The sequence below is a fragment of the Camponotus vicinus genome, unplaced genomic scaffold (genome assembly GCF_025532165.1).
Source record: "Camponotus vicinus isolate PSW18456_S1 unplaced genomic scaffold, iyCamVici1.0 SCAF_1, whole genome shotgun sequence".
NCBI lineage: Eukaryota > Metazoa > Arthropoda > Insecta > Hymenoptera > Formicidae > Camponotus > Camponotus vicinus.
Window position 1 is genome coordinate 23650120 of NW_028141945.1, and position 19277 is coordinate 23669396.

The following is a 19277-nucleotide window of genomic DNA, read 5'->3' on the forward strand; positions in this document are numbered from 1 at the left end:
CAAACTTTTTTTTTTGTGGGCCTGTGTTATTTTCATTATTTCGCTGGGATTCATTATCATAAAAATCTACTAAATGCATATCAATTGTATTTATCTTATGCAAAATAACTTGTAGATTATGACGACATGCTTCTGCAAAAAGAAACGTAATGTTAGTCAGTTGACATTATTATATTTTAATTGAATTTATACAACTCAATTAAATTTAAACCATTTTTCCTTCTCTCAAAAAGTTACCAAAAAATTGAGTAAAAAATGTATTTAGCTCTATAAATGTATTTATTTAAAAAATGTATTTAAAAATGTATTTATTCAGTATAGCAAGCTTATTTACTGTACTGTACTTACTACAACAGTACGTATGATGTTGACGCGTAGAGGACTCCTTTGTATCATCATTAATTAAAGCATTAGTACATATTTGCTCATTGTCAGAAAAATTAGAATCTTGAAAATGAGTTTCTTCCTGTTCTTTTTGTGCAGATGTTGCAATTCCTATTGGTATATCTATTTAAACCAAAACAATAAGATTCATTAACTTAAGATAAATAATATAATTTCGCTTATACATACATATAATATCACATTTATAATTTAGAATTCGATTAAATCTTTTATAAAATAATGGTTTAATGAAAAGTTCAGTTTATTGTTAATAAAATAAAAATTAAATTTAAATAAAAAGAACTAATGTTTGAATTTTTTCAAATCAACTTCAAACAGCGTAGTAAATAAAAAATTTCTGTACTCAACTATTTTTACAATTTTTTAATTAGATCTTAATCAACATTCTTGAAATAATATTGAAATAATGCTTTTATAAAGCATATTTAAAATAAATTAAAAATTAATATTTGTAATTAAAACTTTTTTATGCAGTACATGCTGTGAATGCACAACAAAACTTACTTGTATTAATTACACTGAGAATTTTAGGCTTATTATGTAAAATTGACAGATCTTGATTATGTGAGCGATGTGAATCTAAAGAAAAAAATTGGATATTCTGAACAAATGTTACATAATAATAGAGTAAATTTATGTTCTATGTTTTTTTTTCGAAACTTACCAACATTTTTCAATTGTAAATTTTCTTTCATGTTTACATGTTCTTGAAATTTCAAATTTTTGTCAATATGTTCATGAACAGGTTTAACAGTTGTTTTTATTTCTTTTATTGGTTTGAAAGAATAATCTGCCAAATAATCTCCATAATCCAAGGGTAATGATTCATCATTTTCAAATGATTCATTAGAAAAATCATTATTGTTGTTATCATTATTTTGCTTATCTTTTTGAGCATTTTCATAGCTGCAAGACTTTGTTAAATCTATTAAAATAATTAGAACAAAAATGTTAAAGACATCAATAAAAGCTTCACAATTTAGGGAATACACAAAGAAATGATCAATTTTGATATAAAAAATTAATACTAAAAGATTAAGATAAACTAATACAACAAGACAATTATTTTGTATTTTCTGTATAATATTAATATTAATGTAGCGTCTCAATCAAAAATCGTACAAGAAACTAAATCAAAACGAAACTATTATCTTAAAAACTTATTAAATTTATATGTAAATTGAAACTTTTTTTATAAATATTAAGAATTAATATTAAGAATTCTTTTTAATTAGGGAATTATCTTTTAATTTATATACATTTTTAAGTATAATGAAGTTATATTAAATATAAAGAATTATTTGTACCTTTTTTTTTGTTCCTGTTGAAGTTTCTATTTTTTTGTTATTAACATGCGATTTATAGGTTTTTGGTGGATCCGCTATTACAGGCGCAGCATTCGTCTTAATACTATTTTTGACTGTTATATAAACATTATAAACTTTAATTTTATTAGTATTGTGTTGTTGGAGAAAATATAAACTAATACTTACGTATCGATTCGTCATCATTATCTTTCTCGTCAGTAGATGAATGTAAATATGCCGGTTTTTTAATAATACGTTTCTTTGGAAGTTTCTGAGAGTTACTAATAATGTCTACCAGTGCCTCTTCATCGTTAGTAGAAATATCTACTACTGAAATTTCTACAGCTCTGGCTTCATTATAAGTACCTTGAATAAAATAATTTTAATAATAATCACAGTAAAAAATGTTTAAGATAACCAGTTACTTATCATTAATTGAATTTACCAAACGGTCCTAATAGTCTGTTGTACTTTATTGTGTTCCAATTTTCTTTTGGTTCTGATGCTTTTTTACATTCAATGGTGACATTATTATTTTTCGGTGGCCATCTTAATTTCTTGATCTTTATATTTAACCAACATGCTGGTACAGTAGCACACCAGTCGTTTCAAAAAGCAACGAAATACATATCTGAATGTAAAATAATGTTTAATTAGATTATATATAATATTATATACAAATACTACTTTTATTACAATTTTCAATAAGAAAAAATGTGATTACTTGTAAACTGACGTCATTTACTTGTATGAAGCATAGGGAAAAAATAGTTAGTATCTCCAAAAAATAATCTAACAGCTTTGTTAGTAATTTCAGTGGCTTTAAATTCTTTTAATTTTGACCATTTATTACCACAACAGATTTTTAGGTCTAATGAATTACAGGGATAATTAGATAAAAACTGTGGATCTTTCAAAGTAATTCCGAGGATTACAGGATGATTATTTTTTTTACCGATATAACAAACACTACAAATGGATCCATCGCTTAAGTAACAACAGCAATCTGAGTTTCGTTTACATGATAATGTAAAATTTTTAAATTTTATTTCATCATGGGACGCAGAAACACCCATAGGTAGCTGTTTTTTATTTGAATTTAATAGTAACGGAAATAAATCATTTGAATTAATTTCTACTTTTGTGACATTAAAATTTGCCATTTCATCTAATCGTTTACGTAATTGTGACAATGGTTTATTACTTTTTCGTAATAAATGTTTGATATTCTTTAGATAATTTTCAAAAGGAAAACAACTGAATGTGTCTAATGGTCCAAACTTCATTGCATCACTTGGAAGATGAATGGCATTATGAATATTATAGGATACATTATACGGTCCATAAAGTATTTTAAAAACTTGAACAAAATGTAGCAATAAGTTATACGCATATTCATTGTTATATTTATAATCAATTGGATCGCATAAGATACGTATTGCACAATGCAAAGAATTATAATGTTTCATATTTGCTTCTGGTAAATATCGTTGTAAAACAATCGGACTTACATATAATAAAAACGTACGATGTTCAGTAGCTTTCCACCTGCAAAACTCATCCAAACTTCTCACTTTTCTTGCAAATTCTAGTGGAATCCATTTTGCTACAGATATCAAATCTTCTGATAATTTATTTTTAACTGCAGTTGAAAACTTTACAGTCTTACAACCATTAATACAAAGTGCTAATATCTTTTTTGCTATTCCTAGACATACGAGGTGCATATAGTCCAATGGGAAATGAGACACCATTGATAAAGATATAAGTTCAAAAGGTGTTTTGTCTTGACGTTTATGATATTCAGCATTGGTTCGATTTTTAAAGCTTTCATCTGTTCTTAATTGTGCATCTTCTTTCAGAAAAGCCATTTTATTATTACCATAATCACCTTCTACTTCGCATTTGGTACATGCAAAAAATCCATTATGCCCAACAATGCCAGTAACAAAAGCTCTCGCAGGTGCATCACATAATACAGCTCTAATAGATATCATGTATTTTTTTTGTTGATACATAAAACCATTCTGTTTTAGATGTAAATATTCGGCACAAAATTCATTAAGTATTTCTTCGGGTTGTGAAGGTTTACAGTAGCCATGAAATATTCCAATTACAAATGGTTGTAGACAATTTGAATGAGCAATCTGTCCTAAAAGCGTCCATAATACGCTTTGAGAACTTTTTGAGATTGGTAGACCATCCACATGAAGATTTAATTGTAAATTTTGTTCAATATCAGTATTAGATAGAAGTTGAAGCTGTTGTTTTAATGCATGCTCAAGACCATAGTGCAAATATTCTCCTGAATGTGTTTTTGTTAATTCAGTTATTCTTGGTGTACGTAAAAGTGTACGTGCATCTAATGGAAATCCATTTACACCTGCTTCTCTGAATAAATGTAATAAGGCATTGACTGAATTATGTGGCAAATTATATGTGATTGCCCATATGGAAATTTTTTCACGTAAAATATTCATTGCATGCCACATTTTGTTACATTTTTCACAATCATCATAAACGTTATTATTGATAAATTTTCTATAATTATTTGTTGAATTATATTGTTTTAAAACATTTTGTAATGATTCATTTTTTATAGACTCACTCTTTTCATCATGTAAAATTTCTTCATAATCTTCATTTATATCTACAACTTGATGTAAAACTTCTTTCCGATTCATAATTGTAGATAAATTTACATCATTTTTTAATCGAGTTGATATTTTCAAATCTCCGCAATCTTTATTCAAAATTAAAAAATTTTTGAGACGGCGATTTTGTTGACTTCGCGAAAGGTCCCGCAATTTTTTCAATTTGGGCATTTTTACGTCTAAATATTTTATTTTTATAATTAACCTAATAAATGAGACTTATTAATTTAATTAATCTAATATAGTCAGTTTTTTAACCATCGGATAATTTTATCCTCCGGTTAAACTATATCTTTGTTTCTTTTTAAGAACGTCTATCTGAAAAGAGACAAAGATATAATTTATCTGGAAGTTATCCAACGTTGAAGAAACTGACCATAAGTCCTATTAATCAAAATTAGAATCAATTTCTAATGTTCTTAAAACAACATTCTGAAAAACATAATTAATATTTTTAAAAAATGGTAACAAAAAAATTTAATAAAATTATTTAGTTCCTCTTTATATTTTTGTTATTAAAAACTTTTGTTAAATAAATTCAATCTTTAACGAGTACATGTTTTTTTAACTGTAAACCCAATTGTCATACTTTTATATTTAATTTTTAAAAAAGGTTTTGGAATTGATATGGTTTTGATTCTTTTAAATATAATGTTAAATAAAGTTTCTCCTTTTAAAATTTTATAAAATGAATGTTATTTAGGATTTTTAGTTAGAATTAGCGACGTACACAAATTACTATAAATTTTAACGTTCCAATAAGAATATTCAACTTTTTGTATATATTTTTTTTATATGTAAGAATATTTAATTATTACTTTATCCTTTATTATTAAAAAATTATTAAAAAGATTATAATGGAACGAAAAAATGAAGAGAATGATTATTCCCAATAAACAAAACATAACAGTATATAATATTATTTCTCATTTAACAATGTAACATGCAATAATAAAAATGCCTTGTACGTAACGGTTACATTGTTATAAGTAGGAAATTATATAATATTGATGTTATATATGTTACTGTTACTTTTTGTGTTGCTTATTTTTACATTACAGCAATTCTACTTAAAAAATTTATTGCAAAGTAATATTAAAATTAATCTGCAGAAAAAATTAAATTATCAAATTCTCACCTGTATATGTGTATTATCAGAAGATGTGGTGACGTTAGTCTCGAAAGTTTTAATTAGATCAATAGATTTTCTTCAAGTTTATAATATTATAATAAAAGAGATATATGTTCCCTATACAGTTGAAGATTCCCAGTGAAACAGTCTCTTCTTGAGAAAATATCCAGTCCTATATATGTCCTACATATGTGCATAAATACATTACATATATATTATTATAGGTATTTTGTTTCATTTGTCGATACTATAAATATAATTATATAATAAAAATATATTAAAAATTATAAATTTGGTTAGGTTATAGATTATTTTGGATTTGATTATGTTTAACATTTATATTCATTACTTTAATTACATCGTGCATTTTTTGTACTTATCTTTGATAGCATTTATTGTTTAATTAATATTTATATCATAAACCTCTTACCTATAAATCATAAATCAATCACACATGACAACACGATGCATTCTTCTATAGCTGCACAAAGGATAAAGTACACCGCGGAGTCAGTGTTGATATGCGGGGCCGGTTTCAGAACAAAGATAGAATGATATTTCAAAGCATTCAGAGCGTCTTCCCGACCGCAGCCACTGTTTGGAGCACATGTATATTTTATAATGCGCAAGCGCGCGAACAAATCTGAAAGACATCAGATACAAGAACACGTTCTGTTGTTTTAATTAAGAAATCTATTTGACCACCCTGGCAAAAATGAGACGTTTCATGAACGTTTGTTTGGCGTTTACATGAACGTTTGTGGAAGTTCGTCGAGAGTTTAAAAACGATTAGTAAAGAGTTTGTAGAACAAAAATTGCAACACTGCAGCGTTTGAAAGACGTTTGTACATAGCGTTTTTGAGAGTTTGCATAGCGTTTACATGGCGTATGCAAAGAGTTCTTTAAACATTTATAGATCCTCTATTAAATGTTTAATTTCATCTTTGGAAACTGCGTGCATCCTCTATTAAGCGATTACCCGACAAAAACAGTACGTGAAATCCACGTTATTACCACGTAGATTAATATCGTTGAATCTACGTGGATATTCGAGTGGATAATCCGCTCAAAAACGATACTAGAATCTACGTGGAATCTATGTGAAAATTTCATGAACTTTCGAGACATATTACTTTTTTCATTTTTGATAAGTGAATATCTTGGACATTTATAAAAGTATATAAATACACTCGGCCATAAGAATAATTTTATTTTTATTTATATTTTATTTTTAATATACGCAATAAATAGGCTACCTCCCATTTATCCGTTTAATTTCAAATAATCTGTTCCATATTCTGAATCCCAACAAGCGATCCAGATTATTAAACAAATTATTTTAAATTAAATCAGTTTATTAAATTAAACTGACTAAAGAACCGTCTACAATGAAAATAATATCGGTGCAGTGGACGGTGGAGTAAGACTAAGAGTAATGCGAAATGGAAAAGAATCATTCGCTTACGCCTTACTCCACCGTCCACTCCATATTACTTCCATCGTAGACGGTCCTTAAAAGAAAAAATAAACTTCGGATCGTTCTTAGTATCAGTTCTTTATATACACTTTATGACGGAAAGTTGAATACGAGTTAGCTAATTTGATGCAGCGCCGCATAGCGACAAAGCGAGGAAGCATATTCTATATACATATGTACTATTACATTTCTTAGGCGTTTCTTAGGCGTTTCCAAGCCGTTTGTGTAAACGCCGTACAATTCGCCACATTGAAAAAGTATTTGCTGAAAGTGAAAAAACGGTATTGGAAAAAGTGTTTGTTAAACGTTTGAGAAGTCTGATAGTAAACTCTGTACACGAAGATGTATCAACGTTTACTGAACGTACTCTGAAAAATGTTACCTCAGCATTGCAAAACTTTCATGTAACATTATATAAAGAGTTTGTAGAACAAAAATTGCAACACTGCAGCGTTTGATAAGCATTCAAAACCCAACAGCGTTATGTAAGTGCTCTTACAAAGTTTGAAAAACATATAAACTCTCAGAAAACCCTCACTCAACGGTTGTTAACGCTTTATAAAGTTTCTTATTTTCGCCAGGGATATCATGGATCGTGGTGCGACAAAATAATTTCTTGTGAAAAAATAAAAGTAAAAAATATAGAATTTTTTTTATAGCTTGTATAAAGTTTTATGCTAAGTATATTATAATTTTCTGGACTGTAGTAATATTTAATATATAATTTTTGCTATATAAATATATATTTCTGATATAAAATCTATTTCTACAGATAGTAAGATCGGCTGAGTTATGTCACAGAATATCGGAAGGCTTACATCAAAATGCGAGAGAGAGAAGATGGCATATATCAATATGAATCCATTGCTGATGTTGTAAGAGCAAAAATAGATATCTGTAGATTTTATTATTTTTGCATCCGAAAACTTGAAAGTTGCCCATGCCTTATCGGAAGTAAGTCTTCTTTTGTATTTTCAAATATATATAAGCGCACATTTTTAGCAAATTCTTTTATGTTATCATTTTTTTTTGTTAATTATTATTGATTATTATTGATTACTTTGTTAATTATTGTCAATTTTTCAGATAGAAGCTAATATAGCCATAATAGATGAATACTACATAATATCTGGTGCAACTTGTAGTAAATTGTAATGGAATCCGTAATGTTATGGGATTGACTCATAAATCAAAAGCACTTTGTCACAAATACAATATTCGTTTTCTCTCTGCCAATGTTTCCGTCAGAATTTTTATGTATATTATCGATCAAAACTTTTCATCACAATCATTTCACTCAAGCATTACCTGGACATGAAAAACAGAAATGTAATATTTTATTGTAGTATTGTATTAACATTACATATGTATATATATATATATATATATATATATATATATATATGTGTGTGTGTGTGTGTATAGAGTAATAATAATATTAGTTTTTTATCATTTTTAGAATGAATTGGAGAAAGGAAGATATTTTGGAAGATACCTTGGAAGATACTTCAAATGAATTGACTCGTACTCCCTGGCGAAAATAAGAAACTTTATAAAGCATTAACAACCGTTGAGTGAGGGTTTTCTGAAAGTTTATATGCTTTTCAAACTTTGTAAGAGCACTTACATAACGCTGTTGGATTTTGAATGCTTATCAAACGCTGCAGTGTTGCAATTTTTGTTCTACAAACTTTTTATATAATGTTACATAAAAGTTTTGCAATGCTGAGGTAACATTTTTCAGAGTACGTTCAGTAAACGTTGATACATCTTCGTGTACAGAGTTTACTCAGACTTTTCAAACGTTTACGTTTACGCTATAACGTACAAACGTCTTTTAAACGCTGCAGTGTTGCAATTTTTGTTCTACAAACTCTTTACTAATCGTTTTTAAACTCTCGACGAACTTCCACAAACGTTCATGTAAACGCCAAACAAACGTCTCATTTTTGCCAGGGCTGCAATTAAGTGTTAAGTTAAGAGTTAAGTAGCTTTTTGCTATTGATTAATTATATTAATTATAATTAATTAATAGCAAAATTATATTATTATATTATTAATTTTAATAATTATAGACTATTAGGATTAATAGGGATTAATATAAAATTAGGATTATTAGGATTAGGATTAGAATTAATTATACTATTGGTAAAAATCTTTTGGCTTCCAAATTGGCATTGGGTTTTTAGATTTCTTATAAAGCTCAATGCTTAGTGAAAATGGATAATTTCTTAGCTTTGTTTAGCTTTTATTCATTCATAAAATTTTGCACTTCCGAATCTAGATAATATTAAGGATGATGATATAAATATATCATATTACATTAGAGATGTAATTCATCAATTTCTTGAAAGAAAGCAAAACTTTCCAAGGTAAAAAATGGGCTTTGATATATCAAATTCAGTGAATGTTATGTTAGGTTACAACTTCTACTAAACCTTAAAAATCAAATTCATGAAAATCTTTTAAATGGAGCATCTTTCGCTTCTTTTGCAAGTTCGAACATTCTTCTGTGATTGCTTGCTTCTTTGGCTATAATATTGTTCATAAACACTATAATTTGTTCACCAATGCCATAACATACTTTAAATTAGAGATGTAATTGTTCATCGATTCCTTGAAAGATACAAGCAAAACTTAGAATTAGGATTAGGATGCTACTATGTGCATAAAATATTAATTGCATTGATCTCTTTAGTCTTAAAATTGTTTTGAAGTTACTACTTTGTTCCATTCTAAAAATCTGTCATATATTACGAGTTATGTTTCTTTATACATTAAAATTTTAAAAAAGGCGCCATTATTAAAAATGAAGATCAAGAAACAAAATTATCGATAAAATATGTCTATAGCATTTCACAGTATTTTAGAGATTTCGGAAGTACAGTATCAGAAAAACATAGTTTTTCAGCAAAACAAAATTTCAAAGATTATAAAAATGCCGAGACAAAACAAACTTACTATTGATGCTACAGTAGCTATTCTCATGGAATTCTCGGATCACTTTGGCAGAGATAAGTTACCTAATTATTCGGATGTAGTTTGGCAACAATTAAGCAAACGCTCACAAAATGCATAGAGTGCTCATAATTGGTGGGTTAATGTTAAATATGACAGAAGAGAAATATTTTCTCTCGCGAGACAAAAAATGGGCCTTGACATGCTAGATATGTCAACGAATGTAACAATTTCTAAAGACAGTGATAAGAACGACACAACTTACTCTAATGATTACAAATTAGATTCTACATATCGAGAAGATGATACATGGTTTGATCTCATATTAAATTCGCATGAATGGAAACAAATTAAACCAGATCAATCAGGAAAGAAGAAATCAAATTATAGATTAAAACCATGGGTATGGACCAACGTCATTGCTGATGCATTTTACCAACAATATCGTCTACCATGTGCATTTACTTTCATTAGAAGCGAAGTAAATGTATCCTCTGAAAGAGAATATTTTATCAAGATCCTCGGCAGATGTAAGAGTAAAACATGTAATAATGTCTTCAATGGATTTTGTGATTCAGAACCATCATCTGACACTGGTGAATTACATATACGTGTTAAAACTCGAGACACTAGAGGTAAAATTCATAACATTTTGCAGCGACCTAATTGATATACTGCCAAAGACGTATTATCAAAATGTATGGCAATCACATGTAAAAAAATATGAGCTGACTTTGTCTCTAATGATCTTTTTAATTTTCTAACAACACTGCCAGTGGCGTCAATACTGATAGATGTAGCATTTTTATGCATCTTATAATATTGCTTATAAACACTAATTTGTTCACCAGTGCCATAACATACTTTAAACGGCAAATAACTTACTGCAGCAATAGAACTTTTGTATGGGTTTTCAAAATTCAAACGATAAATTGTTTGAATTTCATCCTCGTCTTTCATTTTTTTGGAACTTAATTCTTCATCAATTGTTTCTTGTTTTGCGTGTCGAAGTACATCCAATTTAGGTATTATTGGTGCATCAATATCTCCAAGATGCAAATTTTCTCTCGCCAATCTTTTTCTCAAATTCGAACATCCTATTGTGATTGCTTCTTTGCCAAGCTGTTTTCGCTTTTTTCCATTTAAAGCTTTAAATGGAGATGTGATTGCCATACATTTTGATAATACGTCTTTGGCAGTATATCAATTCCCAGATAGCACGAATGTCAAAAAGACCTCAATTAGAAATCTTATCAGAGATTGCTCTCCGAGCTCTCAATATGATATCTAATGGATTTCAATTTTAAGAAGTCTATTATAAGATTTCTTTAAGATATCTTGTTTAAGAAATTAATTTTACGAGATCAATAAGAAATCTTTTTTCAGCTGCCCTGGCGAAAATAAGAAACTTTATAAAGCGTTAACAACCGTTGAGTGAGGGTTTTCTGAGAGTTTATATGCTTTTCAAACTTTGTAAGAGCACTTACATAACGCTGTTGGGTTTTGAATGCTTATCAAACGCTGCAGTGTTGCAATTTTTGTTCTACAAACTCTTTATATAATGTTACATGAAAGTTTTGCAATGCTGAGGTAACATTTTTCAGAGTACGTTCAATAAACGTTGATACATCTTCGTGTACAGAGTTTACTCAGACTTTTCAAACGTTTACGTTTACGCTATAACGTACAAACGTCTTTTAAACGCTGCAGTGTTGCAATTTTTGTTCTACAAACTCTTTACTAATCGTTTTTAAACTCTCGACGAACTTCCACAAACGTTCATGTAAACGCCAAACAAACGTCTCATTTTTGCCAGGGAGCTCGTACACAATATGTAAGTATTTTATGTATTACACTTTCTAAATTTTTTAAAAACTTGATTTTAATTTTACAATATAACAATAATGCTCATAATTATGAATAATTTCTAATTACATTGATTATTTGTCTTATCTATCTAATTATCTATTTATCTACCCACATAAGAAATATATAATTTGTTATTTTTCATTTTAATCTTATAAATAAACGTACAAGCTTTTTTATTACAATTTAACTAACGATATCGATTAAATTTAAGGTCTGTAATTTTAACTGTTTTTGATTATATTATAATACTAACATATTGTATTATTTTTTAGAAAAAAATAATTAAAAATATTGGCGGTAAAGATGTTAAAAAACATGTTCGACAAGCCTTGACATTAATATTAAATGATGAATTGTCATGTAAATTATCATGGACAGGACAGAAAAAAACTATCAAAGTAAAAGATATGAAGTTCGTGGACATAATAATAGGTACATGATTTTTATCTTTAGTCACATCTCATCACATCTTTTTTATATTCCTTTGAATCACTATTATTATTATTATTTTATTATTATTTTATTTTAGTAATAAAAGTAATAATAAAAATAAAATTAGTGTACATTAGTAATAAAAAATTAGTGATGTAATAACTTATGTTGTAAAAAATAATAACCATAGTTGTTTTACTAATATGAAAATGGTAACAGTAATTACTATTTTTAAACATTATCATTAAAGTTTTACATCAAAAAATTTATTTTTAAATTTTGTTTTTATTGTAATTTGTTCATTGATACTTGTTCAAAAGTCTTTATTTTTAAGTTAAAATTATTACAAGTCTATATTCAACAATATTTAAATGTAACATCCTTCATCCATGAATTACAATAACAAATGTCCTCATGAGTCTCATAAAAATTGCCAATCATAAAGTAATATGAGTATTTTTGTTGCAGTAAACTTTATTTCCTAATTATATAACTTTTGATTTCAGAGACTATAATTTATTCTGAGCGTAATTGTACAATCTTTGCTGTACAAGAAACCATTCAAAAATGGCTACAACATGCAAGTGATAGAGTGCGTTACGTTGAAAAAAAACACGCTGAACATAATTGAAAACTTTTGGCATAAAATTTGTTTTTTTTATTCATAATATTTTATCTTCATAGTTTATTGTTTATTTTATAATGATTTGTTTTCTTTTTTCATAATAATTCATTTTATTTCTATTAAAAAATTTTTCACAATTTTTTTATTTTATATTAATATTATCCCTGGCGAAAATAAGAAACTTTATAAAGCGTTAACAACCGTTGAGTGAGGGTTTTCTGAGAGTTTATATGCTTTTCAAACTTTGTAAGAGCACTTACATAACGCTGTTGGGTTTTGAATGCTTATCAAACGCTGCAGTGTTGCAATTTTTGTTCTACAAACTCTTTATATAATGTTACATGAAAGTTTTGCAATGCTGAGGTAACATTTTTCAGAGTACGTTCAGTAAACGTTGATACATCTTCGTGTACAGAGTTTACTCAGACTTTTCAAACGTTTACGTTTACGCTATAACGTACAAACGTCTTTTAAACGCTGCAGTGTTGCAATTTTTGTTCTACAAACTCTTTACTAATCGTTTTTAAACTCTCGACGAACTTCCAGAAACGTTCATGTAAACGCCAAACAAACGTCTCATTTTTGCCAGGGATATTAGTCTATAAATAATATGTATTAAAAATGTTAAGTTCCGATTAATATTCTAAATATAACAGGTCTGCATGGTTTTGATGTTTGGGTGAAATGAAGTAGTTTCATACGTAATTTTGTGCGCTGAATCCGAATCTGATCTCGGAATTTGCCCATCACATCAGGTTTCTAAGACAAATAAAGTTAAAGATGTAAAAAATGACTTTATCAACTTCATGTATTTATTTTAGAGACTAAACTTTTTAAAATATTTTCAATAATGCCATTATATGTTATAGTACTAGTCTTCCTCTTCAAAATCCTTTTCTAATCATCTTCGTAAGATATTTTGTTCCCAAGATACACTTCAAAAATATTAAAAGAATAAATAGATACATGTATAAATTTTTAAATTTTCTATAACTTAACTAATATATACATAGTATATACAGTACAGTACAAATTAAAATGCTGAAAAACAGCTAAATGATCTTATTTGAATGAAAGTTAAAGAAAGTTAAGTTATAGAAAGTTAAAGAACTGATATATATTTTGCACATGTATTCATTTGTAATTTTAATATCTTTAAAGTTGTGTATATCGAAAACAAAATATTGTAAGAAGATGATTAAAAAAGATTTTGAAGGGGAAGACTAGTATCATGCAATGGCATTATCAAAAATATTTAAAAAAATTTTGTGCCTCTAAAATAAATATATGAAATTGATTAAAGTTAAAGATGTAAAAAACGTCATTTTTTACATCTTTAACTTCATTTATCTTCGAAATCTGACGTGATGGGCAAATTCCGAGGCCGGATTCTGATTCAGCGCACAAAATTAAGTAGGAAACTATAATACTTCGTTTGTTCAAATATATGTCTCAAGACTGTCTATTTTTGTGGCTTGTGTAATCAAACCGTCCAAAGTTCAATAAGTTTAATTTATTAAAAGTCAAAAAATGTATTTTACATTATAAATATATTATATTATAAAATATATGTCTTGGAAATCATTCATTCTCTCTCTCTTTAAAGCTTCAATTTACTCTGAACACTAAAGAAACACGAAGCCTCTGATGAAATATTTAGCAATAAGCTCTCCAAAGGAAAAGATGTGAATGACAATGTAAAGGATGAATATAATGAAGAAAAATATCGTCCTTTATTATCAAAAACCTCTCTTGGAGAGTTTGCTAAATATATCACCAAAGACTTTGTGTTTTCTTAGTGTTTTGAATGTTTTAGAATATAAGTCTTATTAACTTCATAAACATGAACTCCTACAGATATCTAGTTTAAGATATCTTTGTGATTTCTATTACAAGATATCTAAAAAAAAGTAATCTTTTTGATGACTATCAGAAGAAATCTTTTTTCTCTCTCAATACGACGCATAAGAGCTCTTTCTGAACTCATTATGTTGTCTTTCTAAAGAAATTTTTGGATGTCCAAATCTTGCATGAGAGAACATTAAGAATTCTTTCTGTTATCAACTTGCTATCTGGGTTATTAACAGAGTCACAAGAAACTGAAACAATTGAACACTGGTTAAGAATGTGGTTACGCAATGTCAAATATCATAAGCCAACTCAAGTAGTCGTTGATTATTCCAGAGCAATGTTATTGGCTTGTTCGAAAGCTTTCAATGATATTACAATAAAAAAATACATTGAAATTTGTTTCAAGGCAGCTTCTGCAGGAGAAAATGTTTCACGAGAATGGATATCAACTTATGTAAGAATTGATGTTGCACATATGATAAATCTGGTTTGTCGATGGCCTTCTTTAAAAACTCATCCTTTGCGTCCTGTTCGCGATTTTTATATTCGATGCATTGCTTTAATGATAGACTGTCAAAATTTTCAAGACTTTGTGGAAGTCTTTTCATTGACATGTATTGTTGCTCTTCAGTATCATCAAGATTCACAAGTAAGTGTTAAATTAGGAAATAAACAAATAAAACAAACAGCTAAACAGTCAAGAGAAAAGTTGGAATCATTAATTAAAGAACGTCCCATCGATATAGACAATTATTTGCAAATTAATTCTAGTAATGATGAGTTGAATAATAACATTGAAGATATAGGTAGTGATAATGTTACAATTAATGAATTTTTTAACAGTATAAAAATTGAAGCTCAAGCAATAATTCATCAAGGTGAAGATACCAATTTTTTTTACTTACCTAAATTTATTGATCAGTTGTTAAAAATCGGGAAAGAATTTCCACTGTGGACAGCAGTATGTGTTCCTTTTTATACAAGTCATCCAACAACAAGCTATTGCGAAAGAATCTTCCGAGAAATTAAAAATGAAGTATTCAAAAATTATTTACTTCCACAAAGGATTGACAATTTTATAAAAATTCATCTTCGTGATTTAATAGGAGGCACACGGAGTTTTTCAGCAAAAATGCAAAATTTTGTTGTTAATGAAAAAATGGTGCCAACTTGGAAGCCAAAAGATTTTCGCGAATACAACATAATACATCCAATATCAGAAAGTGTAACTAAACCTGATGATACATGTAATGTAACAGTATTTTCAGAACATTCTTATTCTAAATTTTTCGACTCAGATTTATTATCAAAAGAAAACTGGCGCGGAAAAGCGGAATCTTTATTTTTCAACAACGAAAGTCAAGAAAAAATAGAATATAATATATCGAATAATATGATAGAATCGAATAATGGATTGTCCCCAGGGAGAAACGCGAGATCGGAAAGACGTCTATTAGATGTCGGAGCCATCTAGTCTAAAACAACGTCTAGAAATATCTTAATTAGATGTCATGTGATTTTGTGTCATTGTGACACATTGTGTAAGAAAACGTTTTTTTACAATTAAAACCTAATTCATACAATAGCGGTGCATTGTTTATAAAATTTTATGCAATATTGCATATGATTTTGAAAAGACGTCGAATCGACATCGATACGACATCGATATCGATGCGCGCAGCGGCTATTTCGCTCTGCTGCTGCTAAGCGAGCTGATTGGCCATATGTCTTTTGTTATTATCAATCGCGTCGCGCGTGTGTCGTCCCGCTGGCTCGAGCGGCCGACATCTTGGATCCAGCGTGTGTAATGTGACCGCGGTTGCCTGCATTCTCTTGTCGTGTCTCCAGATTTTTGTCGCGATCGAGAGTGCGTTCCACCTTCTCTCCTTGTGCGTTGAGATCTGTATGCTCGTAGGCTCGTGAAAATTATTTGCATTACAAATCAGCCAGCGGGACGCGTCTTCCCGCTGGCTCGAGCGGCCGGCATCGGGCGGGAGTGCGTTCCACCTTTTCTCGTTGTGCGTCGGATCCGTGTATGTAGGCTCGTGAAAATTATTTTCTCTTCAGTGAATAAATATAAGCATATACACATATAATTCAAATATGTGATTATATCGAAATATATGTGTTTAATATTGTATATTGTACGTCTAACTTTTTTTCTGTAAAATCTGACAACAAATAAGACAGATTACCTTAGTTGTTAATCTGAAATTATTGTTTGTAAAATAATATTTTATCACGTTAAATTATTGGAAATCAGTCTTTAGTTTCTCGATGAAACATACATCAAATACTATCAAGTATTGCGACAGATATGTATTTGCAAATTTCTTTATTTCTCTTCTGTATTCTGCTTTAAGCAGAACACAAATAATTTTTAAACTAATATTTATCTAGAATTAAATTGCATCGTCAATGATAATTAATTCTGATACGCATTCGTAAAATATAATAATTATGAGAGAAGAATATGTCACTTTTTATATCGTATGATAATAAATATTATAAATATTATGTTATAAATATTATATTATACAAAACGAGAACAATGAGCTACGAAGAAGATGTTATTTTAATATCTATTCATGAACAGAGGAAGAAATAAAAGCATTATGTCGACATAAGTTGTGATTTAAAAAGTATTGATGAATATATGTTAATTTTATAATCTGTTTATTTATCCAGTTGCTAAATTTTCTAAATTTTTCTCGTTTATATTTAAACTTTTATGGCTAAATATTACTTTTAATACTTAATTATTCAATGTCTTACATTGTACTTTTCCTTTCAGCATAATGTCAATGCTAAAGAAGTTGCCGAACATAAGTCTAATATATTTATAGAATATTATTCGATTTTCTTTTTATTTTAAGATGATGTCAAATTTATGTGTCAATTTGTTTTTGATTATTTCTATTTTGTATCTGTTCTCAGTGTACGACACTGTAGAAAAAAAAGGAATAAATAAAAATATTTGTAATTCTTATAAATCAGTGTTATTATTTGTTGATAAGTAAGTTAGTTCTCTTACTGCAGAAATCGATCCATTATACGTCTATACTGAGGTTACGCAAGACGTCTATTAGATGCGTCTAAAAGAGGCCATCAAGACGTCTATTTAGATCACGGTCTTACATACAGGTCTGGAAACTCAGGCCTTTTTTAGTGGTGGGGGAGGTCTCACTTAGTGTGTCCGTTTTTCGACTAGAAGTCGCAATACGAGCGAGAGAGACAGAGATAGACGGCAGTAGTCGTTCTCTCTCTAACATACGTCTAAAATGACTTCTAGATCGCAGCGAACCTAGCAGGCAAGCCGTGAACTTCCGAAAAACGGACACACTAAAGGTGAAAGCACATAAAATTGCATAGGCGCATAACCATAAGCATAAGGAAATTGATTGGTCCACAAATATATGCATAAGAAAATGAACCAATCAATTTTCTTATGCTTATGGTTATGTGCTCCTGCAATTTTATGTGCTTCCACCTTAAGTGAGACCTCCCCCACCACCGGAGTTTCCAGACCTGTATGTAAGACCGTGATTTAGATGCGTCTATCGATCTAGCATAGACGCGTCTGATAGACGTCTGCTAGATATCTATCCGATCTCGCATTTCTCCCTGGGTCAGGAGTACAGTTAGATTATTTCATTAAAGATATAAATAGTAATACTACATTCATGAATTGTGATACAGATACAGATAAAGATAATTTGTCAACAAGTTTACTAAATTCAGATTTGGAAATCAAATCAGACCCTGAAAATCAAATTTTTCAAGCAAAAATTATTGAAAGTGAAGAAACTAATTTTGAAACTTCCATTCATAACATTCAATCACAGCTTGTCAACAGTCAAAATAAAAATAAATTAAACGTTGAACAACAGAAAAATACTCAGATAGAAACAAAATATTTTGAATACAAACCATCTCATTCAAAGTTCTTTCGTGCTTATCCAGAAGTAAAAATAAATAATAAATTAATCACTAAACATGTAAAACGCTATTTATTAAAAAATGCCTCCAAATGTGGAACTTATAAAATTTATGGTAAAACATATCTGTTAAGAAATACATGTCCTTTTGATTCTATTGCACAAATTATTTTTACTAGTATCTTGGATAATCCTGTTTATTTTTCCATTGCTGAAACTTCTAACAATCCATTATTCAACTTTATTTTTAAATTTATCAATAACGGTCCGACTCATAAAATATATATAGAGCGTTTTATTTTATTGAAATCATTATATGAATATACTAAAAATACTACAAAAAGTGAGCACTGTGAGATTATTCATTCCTATGATGCAACCGATAGTCCAGCTGAAGTTTGGACAAAACTTTTAGAATCACTGCCAAGTATATATCATACAGAGCAATGCAATAATTGTGGCAAGCATGAAATAATGCAATCAACATTAATGCCTAATCATAAAAGAAGGTTTTAGTGCTTTGGAGAGAGCTCTGAAATTTTATCCAAAGCTTCACAATAAACGATGTAATCGATGTGATACAAACTGCACTCAAGTAACTGAAGCTAATTGCCATGTTTTTATAGAAT

At 28.7% G+C, this 19277-nt stretch overlaps 1 protein-coding gene and 1 long non-coding RNA gene across 13 annotated transcripts; both read left to right on the forward strand.

Annotated features, from left to right (window-relative positions):
* Window positions 1-3213: 3213 nt before the first annotated feature.
* On the forward strand, window positions 3214-4845 carry LOC145959734 (uncharacterized). Its single transcript, XR_014435157.1, has 3 exons — window positions 3214-3489; window positions 3575-3675; window positions 3749-4845. It is a non-coding gene; the product is annotated as an uncharacterized LOC145959734 (long non-coding RNA).
* A 1364-nt stretch (window positions 4846-6209) lies between these two features.
* Window positions 6210-14443, forward strand: LOC145959735 (uncharacterized). Of its 12 annotated transcripts, XR_014435159.1 has the most exons (9): window positions 6210-7460; window positions 7540-7656; window positions 7748-7929; window positions 8062-8304; window positions 8435-10568; window positions 11320-11406; window positions 11750-11767; window positions 12075-12234; window positions 12741-14443. XR_014435159.1 is itself a non-coding variant. In XM_083078858.1 (7 exons), exons 5-6 carry the CDS (start codon window positions 10124-10126, stop codon window positions 11355-11357), a joined length of 483 nt encoding a protein of 160 aa, XP_082934984.1. In that variant the 5' UTR covers window positions 6210-7460; window positions 7540-7656; window positions 7748-7929; window positions 8062-8304; window positions 8435-10123; the 3' UTR covers window positions 11358-11406; window positions 11538-11767. The 12 variants fall into 12 exon arrangements, 10 of the variants coding, with proteins under 10 accessions (XP_082934984.1, XP_082934982.1, XP_082934980.1 ...); XM_083078858.1 differs by lacking the exons at window positions 12075-12234; window positions 12741-14443 and having other exon boundaries at window positions 11538-11767; XM_083078856.1 differs by lacking the exons at window positions 12075-12234; window positions 12741-14443 and having other exon boundaries at window positions 6210-6489; window positions 7171-7460; window positions 11320-11767.
* Window positions 14444-19277: the final 4834 nt, after the last annotated feature.